The sequence below is a fragment of the Eubalaena glacialis genome, chromosome 6 (assembly GCF_028564815.1).
Source record: "Eubalaena glacialis isolate mEubGla1 chromosome 6, mEubGla1.1.hap2.+ XY, whole genome shotgun sequence".
NCBI classification, from domain to species: Eukaryota; Metazoa; Chordata; class Mammalia; order Artiodactyla; family Balaenidae; genus Eubalaena; species Eubalaena glacialis.
In genome coordinates, this window is record NC_083721.1 from 132,256,977 (window position 1) to 132,271,257 (window position 14,281).

At 38.5% G+C, this 14,281-nt stretch overlaps 1 protein-coding gene across 2 annotated transcripts in view; it reads right to left on the bottom strand.

Moving 5' to 3' along the window:
* Positions 1–14,281, bottom strand: part of PPP2R3A (protein phosphatase 2 regulatory subunit B''alpha) — a 211,811-nt gene that overhangs the window by 121,895 nt on the left and 75,635 nt on the right. For both annotated transcript variants that reach the window (XM_061194632.1, XM_061194633.1), the window contains 2 exons: positions 10,465–10,731; positions 2,448–2,551 (listed from right to left, as the gene is read on the bottom strand). In XM_061194632.1, coding sequence (XP_061050615.1) covers positions 2,448–2,551; positions 10,465–10,731 — 371 coding nt within the window. The remainder of the gene's footprint in view (positions 1–2,447; positions 2,552–10,464; positions 10,732–14,281) is intronic.

The following is a 14,281-nucleotide window of genomic DNA, read 5'->3' on the forward strand; positions in this document are numbered from 1 at the left end:
GTGTGGTAATTCAAACCATCCCGCTTAGTTGCTTTGTCTCCCAAAATAGCCATACTTGGGTCTCCTTTAAAGCACCCTGGTTTTTAAAAGGCATTTTAAGTGCTGAGAAAGGAGCTCCCACTAGAGGGCGCTCCAGTCGTTAGAGTATCTGGCCAGAAAATAAAGCCTTGATACAGAGACATCACAGTTATCTGTTCATAGAATTTTTTTAAAAAATTTTTTAATGAAAAAAGACAGGGACAGTTGCTCATGCTGTATAACTTCATAAGCAGTTTCCTGTAGTAACTGAAAATGAAGACTTGTGCTTCAAGTCTTTTTTTGCCTTTTGCCTTTGCAGAAATAATCTCTTTTCCTTAGAGATAAAATGAAAATGATTCATCTCAATAAAGGAATACAGCTGTTGCGGGTGCTGCTGCTCTGTCCACCAACAGAAATGTCCACCCTATCCCGGTGACATGAAGTCTAAGACAAAAAAACTGGCTGTTACTTTCCTTAATATTATGCCGATAAACAAGTTGATTACTAGTTTTTCTTTGATAGTCAGCTTCAGGCTCACAAACATAGGGTCTTAGCATATTCAAACTAACTTAGAATGTAAGTAGTTATAGTTCTTCTCTCTGGCTCTAATTTTTTATAGAATGAACTACTTCCCCCCCCCACCCACTTTTTAATCTCCCAGCTTCTTCAACACTTTCTCTGAAATAATCATAACTCACTTCTTGCTGCTTTCCCAGATTGTTAGATGGCTTTTGCCAACAATGCTGAACTCAATGGCTGAAGATACCCAGGACAAGAGCTGTGTAACATCCCTATTCTTTCTATCCCTTGTTCACACTCCACCTGAGGCATTTTTCAGGGCCTGGCACCTACCAGGGGGAGAGAAGCTAGCTGAATGAAAGCTAGAACATCTACACATTTCAAGATCTTCAATTCTGCTACTGTTATACACTGATTTCTAATAACAACAATAATAATTAATAATAGACAAGCAGACCACCCAGCTGAAGTCCTGGCTTTACTGGTGGGGAAAGGAGAGGGAATCCAAGCTGACCCCCCTAATTGTTCAGGCCCTTGGCTCTATTTTCTTCCCTCAGGTTCTAGGGTGCCAGAGACAGCCAGAATGGCAAATGCCAATTCTTTTACTGGTTTACTCCTAATTAGTGCTTTTTTGCTAATTCTAGACCCCAAGGAATTCTTCTACTTTTATGACTGCACACAAAAAAAATTTTTTTAAAGATATTTATCTAGCTGTTTCCTATTTGCTATAGGAGAGGTGGAATGGTGACCATGGCCCTGACTTTGGAGGGTCATCCTGCTGGTATATAAGGAGTGGTTCTAGTCCTAGGGCCATTCTAGTCCTTGGTATTTGAACAACTTAGAACTATTCCCTGTAACAAAATGACTAAAATTCACCTGGAAAACATGAAGCATTTATAACTTTTAGCTTTGATGTCGTTCTTTAAAAGAAGTTCATTAACTGGTAGTCTTATATCCCCTGATCACTTTAGTTCTATTGTAATGAAAGAAGAACTTGGTGAACTCAACTTGCTGCTAGATTTTTCAAAATAAGAATACAGTTATTAATCACCTATTATGTTCTCAAGCATTATACTACTAAGGGCTTTGAGGTGGCATGAAAGAATCAGAAGAATCTGTAAGCTGAGTTTTGCTGCTATTATATGTTGATTTTAAATAATGATGATGATGATAGTGACATCAGGTGAACAGCATTTCCTGATAGTTCATCAGGAAGGGTATCTAGCGCAGAAAAGATGAGAAAAGCATATTTAAAGAAGGCTGATCAGTTAAAAGAGGTAGAAGGGGCATGCTATAACAGTCTCTTAAATTGATAAATATATCAAGAAATAACTTCTAAAGAAGAAAGAAGGGAGAAAAAAATAAAAGAGAGAAGAAAGTTGGATTTGAATTCAAGAAAACTTGTCAGGATGTTAAAATCCAGGAGTATCTTGATAGATGTACTATTCCTTTGTTCCTTAACTGGAGCTTTCAAAAAGTAATAACTAAAATCTACTAGAATTCAGCTATTTTTAAGAAATCAACTACATACAATTCTAAATTTGATCACATGAGAATGGAAGCATGTGACATGTGTGGTTTGCTCCCCTTAAAGGAGCATTTATGTCACTGCTGCAAGAGTCAAATCCTAAGACTCAAATTGTTAACAAGTGAAACTAAGAAACTACCAAACAGTTATTAAAGAAGTATTTCTGAAGATCTGTTTTACTGATTAGAGACATGTAAGATAAAGGCTTAGGGAAAGAATTTGTGTGTGGGCATAAAAAATTGTGAATCATTGAATTTTACTTGTTGAAACAAAGGATAAGGGGAAAATTAATAAATGAGTAAAATAAGTGACTTTTATAAAGCATGTCATGAGGACTGGACAATTCCTTGCCCAGCCCCAGAGTAACTGCTCTCATACTTACTTTCTCCACATGGCAATGAATGACTGTGCTGACACAAATCCTGTCCTCTCTCCCCCTGCAGCCCTGAACATGGGGGTTTTCCAATAAAGAGGACAGCCACAGACCTGCAAATAAAGCACAAATACAGTGTAAGCCAAGGGGCAGTGAAGAGATGACATGGCCAAAGAAAGGGCCTTTGTGGCTTTTACCCTTCATGCCACAGTGGACAGAAGGGCCCTTGGAGGAGCAAAACTGGGGCAGAGGCAGATACATCAGCTGGGGTAGATTCAGCAAGACAGAGGGGAAACAAAGTAAGAAGATGACATGTTTAATGAAGAAAATGAAAATCCATTTGCCTTTTCTTCAAGTGCATTTATAGTGATATTTCTTTCCCCTAACCTGAAAAAGCAACCAGTCTCCCTCCCTTCCTACCACTCTTACATCATATATTTTCTACCTTTGGAAAAAAAAAAGAAGTGACTGAACGTCATGGTTGTGTATGCCCTTCCTTCCTATGGCAGGAAAATACAGCCACCTTTATTGCTCACTCACTTGGTGTCAATACACTCTATCACCTCTCTCCCTCTCTCTCCTTTGCTTATTGTGTTATTAAGCCCCAGGTGCAAAAAGAACCAGAAAAGCCTGGACTGTTCAAGAAAACAGCTATAAATCTATTTAAATGGATACAATTCAGGTGAAAGCTGAAAGGCAAAAATTAAAATGCTATTATTTATTTAGAAGATACCACAAATGACTACATATTATAAAAGCCTTAGAAAGAACTAAAATACAGTACCCTAAAAGATAATGATTTTTTTCTCCTCAATAAAAAAGCTCTTTCAATTAAGAAAAATTATTCTTATACTCTTATAAGAGACAGTCTGTACCAAATTAACCTGCTTTTTTTCTAGAGGGAAAATTCTTCCAAGTAATAATAATATCTAAATATTAGCAGAGAAATAGTCTCTAAATGATCCCAATTTTGTATATACACATAAAATGTATTCCCAAATCTGAAGCTCTTCAAAGAGTCACATCTTGTCATTGGATAAAGATATTCTTATTATTCATATTAGATATAGGATCTGTTGAGCCTTATTCTACAAAGGGAAGCTTCCCCTCTGACAGATGACTGGATGTGAACCCACATTAGGTTGAAGTGAAGCTGCTCCTGATGTGAGGCCTCAGTGCATGGGGGATCCCCACAGAAGCCTGCATAGTACCTCATCTGAGATCAGTTATGCTGAGAGAATGCCCAGGGCTGCTGGGTTCATGTCAGAGATAAGGATATGGATGGTGAGATTCAGGCCAAGGGAGGTAAGTACAGGGCAGAAATAAGAGATTGCTTCTGCCAGGGCCACTAAAGCATGTTCTGCAAGCAGGATGGAATTTAAGATTTCTTAAATCCAGAGGTCAAATACCTCCACTGAGGTCAAGAATGAGGGAAAGGTGTTGCTTAGCAAACAAATGGATTTTGTTTACTGTATAAATTATGACTGCCAAGGTACAAAGCTTACAATTAACATACTTTGGGTGGTAACTGTCAAATCCACTTTCCCCAATCCCAATCCTTCCTTTCATGCAGAATGGTGGTTTGCCAAGAAAATGCTCTTAAATATGACAGGCTGTTGGTAACTGCTGGGAAAGCTGAAAGAATAGCCTGTATTATGGAGGTGGGGGGTGCAGAGCCACAAAAAGGGAGAAAATACAAGGAGAGACTGGAACTGGCTTGCCAAGGTGCTTGAAGCTCCCACCACTAGAGTCACTACAGATTTTTCAGAATTGGAAGGGATCAGGAATCTTCTAATTCACCCTTGGGAAGTGGTCACCAGCTCAGCGAAACACTTCCAGTGACTGTGCACTTACTATCTCCCGTGGGGCTACTTCCACTATTAAAAACTTTCATTTCCTTGGATTACAGTCTTTTATTCAGAAGACTCCGGTTAAAATGTGTACATGTCAACTCATAAAGAGTAGTAAATCACTGGGATTAACATTTACAAATTTTTTATGACCCAAAGGCAGAATCCTAAGAGATAAGGTACAGAATAGATATGTTTTGAAGTAGATGGGAAAGGGCTGACCTGTTTTTCTTGTAGTGGGTCACCCTGAGCAGCCAAGGGTTGGGCAACATGAGGGTATCGGGCCCTTGGAGAAAATGCCAAAAGAAAAAACTGGAAGTGCAGTGGATGGCAAGGGCTGCAGACATTACACTTTGACCATTTAAAAAAAATGTATGACTGGCCTGCATCTGCTTAAGAACAAAGGATTAAGATAAAGGGAGTGAGCGAATAGCCAAAGCAATCTTGAGAAAGAAAAATGGAGCTGGAGGAATCAGACTCCCTGACTTCAGACTATACTACAAAGCTACAGTAATCAAGACAGCATGGTACTGGCACAAAAACAGAAACATAGATCAACGGAACAGGATAGAAAGCCCAGAGATAAACCCACACACATATGGTCACCTTATTTTTGATAAAGGAGGCAAGAATATACAATGGAGAAAAGACAGCCTCTTCAATAAGTGGTGCTGGGAAAACTGGAAAACTACATGTAAAAGAATGAAATTAGAACACTCCCTAACACCATACACAAAAATAAACTCAAAATGGATTAAAGACCTAAATGTAAGGCCAGACACTATCAAACTCTTAGAGGAAAGCATAGGCAGAACACTCTATGACATAAATCACAGCAAGATCCTTTTTGACCCACCTCCTAGAGAAATGGAAATAAAAACAAAAATAAACAAATGGGACGTAATGAAACTTAAAAGCTTTTGCACAGCAAAGGAAACCATGAACAAGACAAAAAGACAACCCTCAGAATGGCAGAAAGTATTTGCAAATGAAGCAACTGACAAAGGATTAATCTCCAAAATTTACAAGCAACTCATGCAGCTCAGTATCAAAAAAACAAACAACCCAATTCAAAAATGGGCAGAAGACCTAAACAGACATTTCTCCAAAGATATACAGATGGCCAAAAAACACATGAAAGGATGCTCAACATCACTAATCATTAGAGAAATGCAAATCAAAGCTATAATGAGGTATCACCTCACACTAGTCAGAATGGCCATCATCAAAAAAATCTATAAACGGTAAATGCTGGAGAGGGTGTGGAGAAAAGGGAACCCTCTTGCACTGTTGGTGGGAATGTATATTGATACAGCCACTAGGGAGAACAGTATGGAGGTTCCTTAAAAAACTAAAAATAGAACTACCATATGACCCAGCAATCCCACTACTGGGCATATACCCTGAGAAAACCATAATTCAAAAAGAGTCATGCACCACAATGTTCAATGCAGCTCTATTTACAATAGCCAGGACATGGAAGCAACCTAAGTGTCCATCAACAGATGAATGGATAAAGAAGATGTGGCACATATATACAATGGAATATTACTCAGCCATAAAAAGAAACGAAATTGAGTCATTTGTAGTGAGGTGGATGGACCTAGAGTCTGTCATACAGAGTGAAGTAAGTCAGAAAGAGAAAAACAAATACCGTATGTTAACACATATATATGGAGTCTAAAAAAAAAGTTGTTCTGAAGAACCTAGGGACAGGACAGGAATAAAGATGCAGACATAGAGAATGGACTTGAGGACACGGGAAGGGGGGAAGGGTAAGCTGGGATGAAGTGAGAGAGTGGCATGGACTTGTATATACTACCAAATGTAAAATAGATAGCTAGTGGGAAGCAGCCGCATAGCACAGGGAGATCAGCTCGGTGCTTTGTGACCACCTAGAGGGGTGGGATAGGGAGGGTGGGAGGGAGATGCAAGAGGGAGGGGATATGGGGATATATGTATACATATAGCTGATTCACTTTGTTATACAGCAGAAACTAACACACCACTGTAAAGCAATTATACTCCAATAAAGATGTTAAAAAAAATTAAAAAAAAAATTAAGTGGGTTTCTTGCAGACAAAAAAAAAAAAAAGATAAAGGGAGTCAGGAGATCAATAAGAACCTAAAAAAAAAAGGTAAATGATATCAATCTGAGAGCAACAGAATAGAGACTTTTATAACAAAGGAGAGAACAAGCTCCTGTCAAGGCTTTTTACAAAGGAAAAGACTGGATGACAAGTGAGGAGGTACAGGACGCGCTGAAGATGGGTTTAGAAAACTTAGGTTTAGAGGAGGAGGCAAGAGTTAGCGTTGCTGGAGCAAAGAAAACTTGACTGACACCTATAATTTGATCTAAAAATGGCCCAACACATAAAGAACTGAAAGCAAGGTTGTCTAATGATACATAGGAAGAGATGATTGCCCAATATTTGTAATGTTCTTTAACATTTTAAAATGTCTCACAGCTGTTATTTCATTTGGCCCTGACATGATCCCATACAGAAGAGGGCGGGTATTTTTATCCAGTTCTGCAGATGAAGAAAAAAAGGTACAGAGAGGCTAGCTTACAGGCCACAGGCACGATGGGTCAAGATGGTACTGTATCAGCCAATGAGAGGAGCTGGAGGGCTTTGTACGGTTCAGAAGACTTTCATTCTTTTCCCTCAACTTTCTGTTAGAGGCTAAAACTCAGTGGTGACAAATACTTCCCTTGCTGTTCCTCAGTTTCTGTTCCTATGCTGCTTTTGTCCCTCTTAGATTCATTCTCTAGTCATTTCTTCTCCATCACTACTTAAAGCTGTGGAAAAAAGTACAAACTACACACTGAGAATTTAATCAGAAATGGACATTAATCTCTCCACGCTGTTTGAGGTTGAAGATGAATGAGCTAAACTTCACCAACAGATGCAGATTTCATAAACACAGAGTTTTCTTTGCACTTAAAAAACAGACCCCAGTCTCTACAGCTACACTTAAGCGTCACAGAGAGTAGACTGTAAACTCAAGCTGGCCTTCCAAGTAGCTTTATAAGAGAGAGATTTTTTTTTTTTCTTTTGATGTGGACCATTTTTGAAGTCTTTATTGAATTTGTTACCATATTGCTTCTGTTTTATGTTTTGGTTTTTTGGCCGTGAGGCATGTGTGATCTTAGCTCCCTGACCAGGGATCGAACCTGCACCCCCTGCATTGGAAGGCAAAGTCTCAACCACTGGACCACCAGGGAAGGTCCCCCAAGTAGCTTTATAAACTATAAGAATCCATAAAAACGTTCATTTATTGCTCTGACCACCTCCTCCTTTGTTGTCCCCCAGGGGTTGTCTTCTCCTTTCCTATAGCCAACCTGTCGTGAGAACACAAGCACACGAGGGCGAGTGATGCAGGCACTGCCAAAGGATGAGGACGGTCTGCAGAGCAAAGAAGAGCGGAAAGTAAGACTGATTCAGTGAGTGCTAACAGACTGGCGTAGCCAAGGAAAAGCTGGATTACATGGGACTAGCTAACTGGAAGACATGATTAAATGAATTTTTAAAAAATAAATGATTTTAAGAATAAAAAGGCAAAATCCAATAAAATGAGCTGATACAGTACTTCTGAGGTCATTATACACACATCCTCATCTTTATACGCAATGTTAGTTTTAACTTTTTAAAAGTATGAGCAGTTCACCTTTCTATCTGAGCTGACAATTAAGGTCTAAGAGCAGTGAACACAAATGCTTGGCACCCCTGAATGGAACTTAGGGCTATAATCAAGTACAATTCAGACAAGTTAATCAGACATGTATGTGTATACTGGCTATTGTGCCACATGATAATTTGGTATAAACAGTAAATTGTCATGTAAATGCCTGTTACTATGGCTACTAAACAAAATAGTTTTCTATCTTTTAAAACTTCTCTATGTTGTCAGCTTCAACACTGCCAGTTTTTCCTGATGCCACCTATAGATTGATCCTCACTGCCTGTAAATAGGAAAGTCCTCCCTCTGACTCCCCAGCATGTAAACCCCTTCCCTGACTTGACTACGCTCTTTCCTACACTTCTCGTGACCACGTGGAGTCCTCAGGCTCTCTGCTCTCCTCTCACTGTGCATTCACCGTGGAGTGCTGGCGGCCACTGAGCCACAGGCAGGGCAGGGCTACCACCAGCCAGGTGGGAGAGCCAGAGCAGGAGGGTGGAGGCAGCACAGCAGGAAGGCTCCTCAGTCAGGCGCTGGGAATACTTAGAGGAGGAAGGTCGACCCAGAGACCTTCAAGACAGAGCAGGCTGCAGGTCTCTGACAGCGAGGCACTAGTCACTCTGATTGGCTCTCCAGATGTGGGGAGCCCAGCAGACCACCGGGGAACTACCATGTCCCGCAATCTGCAGTTTCTCCTGTTTGCCTGCCCGAAGTGGTCCATGAAACCTCATGTCTCTCTCACACAAATTGTTACCATGTTAGACATACCCTGTTTGGCATTTATGCGATTAACATGTTATCTCCAAATTAGACTTCATTCATCCTTGTTAAATTCTATCTTTTGGATTTAGATTCATCATTCTAGCCCACTCAGATAATTTACCACTTGATTCATAAAACAGCCATCTCTCAAAGCTTGGGGTAAGAAAATGCCAATGTCCTGAAAGAACTTATAACTTATTTGGGTGAATATAGCTTGGAAGTCAGCTGATGGTATGTTAGCATACGTTCAGGGGAGATAGGGTAGAAACAGCACGATGCAGGAGTCAGAGGACATGTCTCCTGACATGGACAAACTCTGTGACTTCAGGTACATACTTGTAGGACTTCAGTTTCCTCATATGTACAATAGAGGAGAAGCAGGTGAGCTCTTACTTCTGGAATGAAAGAGGTTGTTTTTCACTAGAAACATTCTAAGGGGTCAAAAAGCAAGTTCTAAGATTGGGGGGGTGACGAAAAAAGGAATAAAAAAAGAATTCTTTTTCACTTCCCTTAAAATCACTCTACTTACAAATTATTTAACAGCGGTAACAAATGTTCTGAGGCTAGAGGTAGGAGAGAGGATGGGACATGACAGGGCAGGGGTTCAGGGACGTCTCTCAGGACACAGTGGAAGCTAGGTCTTAGAGGATGGGTGACGTGGGAGTGGCAGAGTGGAAGCCCATTTTGGAGGGGAGAACTATGAGAGCCCAAATGCAGAGGCGAGCCTGTGGGAGGGCAGGTGGGTCAGGCCCATGCAGGGAACAGTAGTTTGGGTTTTATCCTCAAAAGCGGTAGTTTTCAAACTTTCAAATATTATTCCTGAAAGCAGAGGAAGCGTTCCCAGTGGAAGGGTGCATGGGGTCTTGGGAACTCCCACTTGGTGTCTAGTTGTCCACATGCAGCCCTTAGCCTACTAAAACCCCTCTGTCTCTTGAAGCACAGCTTGACACCACTGCTAAATCCTGAGGTATGATCTGACTCTTCAGTATACATGCATCATAAAAACAGAACCCAAACAAAACAAAGCACTCCTACAGATGGTAGGAATCCCTGAATATTGCTGAGCTGGGGAATGACATGATCAAATATAAACTGATGACTATGCTCAGTATTAACTGTTCTAGGAGGAGGCTGGAGGTGTAGAATCCGTTACTAAAGATGTTACAGTAGTCTTAGCATTAGGGACTAAGACCTTAAATTAGAAGCAGTTGGATATATTGAAAAGTATCACAGACTTGCTTCCTAGTGGCAAATCCATTTATTTCTGAGAAGAATTACAGTGTTGAGCTGGCCTAATTGTTCCTTGTCTGGCTTCAGGGCAAGGAGTTATGATCAATGAATGAGAACAAAAAAGAGAGATTTGTATTCAACACAAGGGAAATTTTTCTAACAAGGAAGGCTATTTAATGATGGAACAGGCTGCTTGACAAGGTACTGAGTTTCCTGTCACTGAAGGCATTCAAGCAGATAATGAATTTATGTGTTGGTGATGCCATGGATGGAATTCCTATATTAAATGGGAGGACGGACCAGGAGACCACTAAGGCTTTTTTCAAACTTAAGAGTTCCATGAAGTAGAACCACAGCTAATATATCAGTTTCAAATACATTTTTTCAATATGGAAAAAAAGATCTATGTATGCTTACAAACAGAGAGCAAGGAGGCAATAAAGAGAGGGAGATTGGGATTGCTAGAGAAAGGGAGATTATACGTCATTTAGTAGTTATATTACCTTTGCAATTTTTCCCATTTCATAAATGTCTGCTTTCTGATCTTCAATATCCATGAAAGCAGTTTCAATTCTGCTTAGAGTCTGTTCATGATTACTGCAGGCATCGGGGAGTCCTTCAGGGAAGTAGAACCGTGGAATGTTTATGGATAATGTTGCATTCACAACATTATTCACATGAGGAACAGGGGAGAGAGGTTGGGGACTACTTGCAAAGATGGCTGGAGGTGGAAGTGGTGTTCCAGGTTTCTTTTCTGGTTTATTTTGAATCTGGAAAGAAAATATGATTATGAGACACAAATATTCTAAACAGTATATATTGCTGGAAAGTCCTCACCAGTAATAGGAAGTTGGGTATAAATACAAGAAACCACAATTAGAAGCAGTACAGATGAAGAGCTCACTCGACTATAGACAGGGGTAAGCATGCTCTGAGGGAATGCTTATCTACACTGACTCAATCAGTACATTACTTATCTGTCAATACTAGAGTCTACATAGATTTGTGCTTAAAAAATCCTACAGTACATTTTCCCACCAGTGATGAGTGAGACATTTAAGAGCGAGGTCAGTTGACATATTAAGGACCTCAAGGTGAATTCTCAGTCTGTTGGACCTGGATTAGTAAATTCTTCTTGAAGACTGTTCTTGGTGTTTCTATGCATTTCTACCTGTCCTTCAGTAGGCAAACAGAATGAGTTCTTTTTAAATATGTAGATCTAAAATGTATTGTGGGGGCTGTCCTTCTACCTTCTTCCCTAGTTTGACTTTATCTAGGTAGAATCACTGCTAGTCCCTGATGCAAAGAAAGTCTTTGTTAAGAAAATTAAAGCATTTTAGTTTTAGAATGTCTTCTACCAGGCTGACTGACTTGCCACCAGGGGCATGCTATTTTTTCTGAGATACACATTTCTCTCATTTTTAGTATAGTCTAATAGACAAGGATCATGGTCATTAATTTCACCACAGCCAAACTCTCTTTACAGTTTATTAATTCATTAATAGTTTATATCATTCCTTTTTCCAAAAAGGATTTGATGTGGTGTACCATAAAGAGACATAGAAAGGACAGTATTAAAAGGTTGGGGGGCAACAGGGAGACTAAGAGTAACCATGATTTAGGGAAAGGGGAGGGGAGGTACACTAATATTCAGGTAGAAGTTTATTTTAGCAAAGAAGACTAAATTTAGTTCTGAGATTCCTAACAGAAAAAGCAAAAAAGATTCCATAAAGATTTTCAGAGTTTAATTTCTATCCTTAATTTTGACCAAATTATCTATCAAGGCTCATGAGCATGGCATTATTAAATGCTACATAGGTATGAAAGATGGACATGACTGTTGACTAGCTAAATTTATTTTAAATTCACTGTGAACACAAAATATTACTCGAGTGTTCTTCTTCCTTAAATTATATCCTAACGCCATTCCTAAAGTTTGAACAATGATTTATCAGTATGAAGTAGATCTGAGTATCATATTCCCTTTTGACATATGGACTTATAACATGATTTTTAAATTCAGGGTAAAAATTTTAGCTACCTTTGAAAAGCATAAGTATTATAGGAAGACAAGCTTCATTCATATAAATATGTGATAAATATGATTTAATCTCCTACCTTTATTAAACACGGCCCATTTCTCATGTTAATATCTGACATTAATAAAGAGTGGAGTCTGCTCATATATTAATAGTATTGGGGATACGAAGTCCAGTTGGTCACACCAAGCCTTTGCTGCAGTATCAGGATATCACCCATATAAAGCAATAGTCAAGGAAGACATGGCAGAGGGAAGTGATGCCAATGAAATATGAAAAACTTAACAAAAATCAGTGATGGCTTACTAGCTCTGTGACCTCAGGAAAGTTACTTAACCTTTTAGAATTTCAGTAATAAAACAGATTATAACCCCTTCTTCTTGGAAGGTTGTTATGAGGATTAAAGGAAATTACAGGATGTAACATAGGGAAGAGGCTCAAAACTGTGCTGGGCAGAGATATGCCTTATTTAAGAAAATGAGCCAAAGGATGGGGTCCTCAAAAGATTAAACATAACTTGGTATGGCCTTTCAGATTCAATAATAAATAAAATAATCACTTACACTTGTCAGGCAATTTAAAGTTTACAAACTACTTTTGATTTAACAAACTGATAATCTCTTCTAAGTAAACAATTCTCTCTGCCTTAGTGCTAAATCTGCAATTTTTATTACATAGTCCTATGAGTCAATAACAGTAGAAACTGTTCTTAAATTTCTAAAATAAAGCATACAATTCTTCAGGGGCTTTACTTAGGTCACTTGTATTAGTGTCATTTCCTTTCTATTATTCTATGCTGAAAGAGATTTGTGAGACTACAAATATAGTTACCAAAATTCTTTTTTGTTTCCCCAAAATGTTTCCCATGGTGTGACATCCAGGGTAGTTATGGATAACTTCAGGGCAATTATAACCATAGGATTGAGACCACTGGTGTCACTGGGAATGAAACTCAATATTCTAGTGAACACACAATACTGGAGAAGGTTTAGAGCAAGCCCTTCAATGTTAACTCTACACTTTTGCTTTGACAGAAATAAGTGACATTCAGAACAAACCCTGGCTATTTGTCAAAGTTTTAATTTGAATGGGAAAATATTCAGTTATATAATAGTTTACTTTGCTTTCCTCAGTGTACTTAACACAGAGCAGTTCACTAATAGGGAAGTATTTATTAATTCACTGTTTAAGTCCATATTTAATAAAACTGTTGTTAATACTTAAAAGGAAAATAAAAAGAATGCATTTACTTTGAACTTTTCAGGTGTACTGATTTACTTTCCACTGGGTTCAATAGGAGACATATAATTTAAGTCTTAAAGTAGTTTAATAAAACTGACGCTTTACAACATTATAGAATAAAACAGTAATATAAAGTTTGTCAGATTTACCAAGTTTAGCATCTGCCCACTTTAAATAAAACTATTTCATTCAAATCTAGGAACAGCATTAAAACAGAATTAGCTGTGTAAAGTATCTCAATTCTCCATTACAGTCTTTCCCTACACAGTATCATTTAGATATTCATTCTGAACAGTACCCTTATGTTACTGTAGCATTTCCAATATTTGATCTTTTTTTTTTAAACATCTTTATTGGAGTATAATTGCTTTACAATGGTGTGAGTTTGACCATTTTTGACCTATTTTTAAAAACGCAATTTCATATCATTCACTCAAATAATCTGAAATTACTCTAGGTAAGAATAACTACAAAACTATGGTTTCTTGCTGGATTCTGGATGTCCATCATTGATATGGCCCTTGACCTGTACTGTATTCAGTGCTAGGTAACTTGTTTGATGAGACACTGGCTCTACAGTTGTAAGCAAATAAGCACGATCTCTGCAAGCAGCCACTGCAGGCAGAAATGACTCAACCTCACAGCTGAGGGAAGACATTCTTTCACAACCCAGGAGTAACTGCCATCCTTCGCTCCCTACACACAGTATATCACAAACACACAACTGCCTATAAGTGTAAAAACAGTTCTTTCAAAAAAAAAAAAAAGACTATCAGGATCCATATTCTTTTTTAAAAAAGATTCATTACAGATGTATGTATGTTAATACAAATTTAGTCTACTGAGTCAAAGTGCAAACAAGGATTTTAACATGGAAATTCTAACTTCTCAAAGATATTTCTATGAAAAATTCTAAATTGTAAAATATTTGTTAAGTTGTATTTAATTGTCTCTAAAACTGGATTCCCTCTCTACAAGAGAAAAATGTGAGTACTGTACTTCAGGTCCAGAAGGTCTATTTTTAAACCTGTTGGAATCT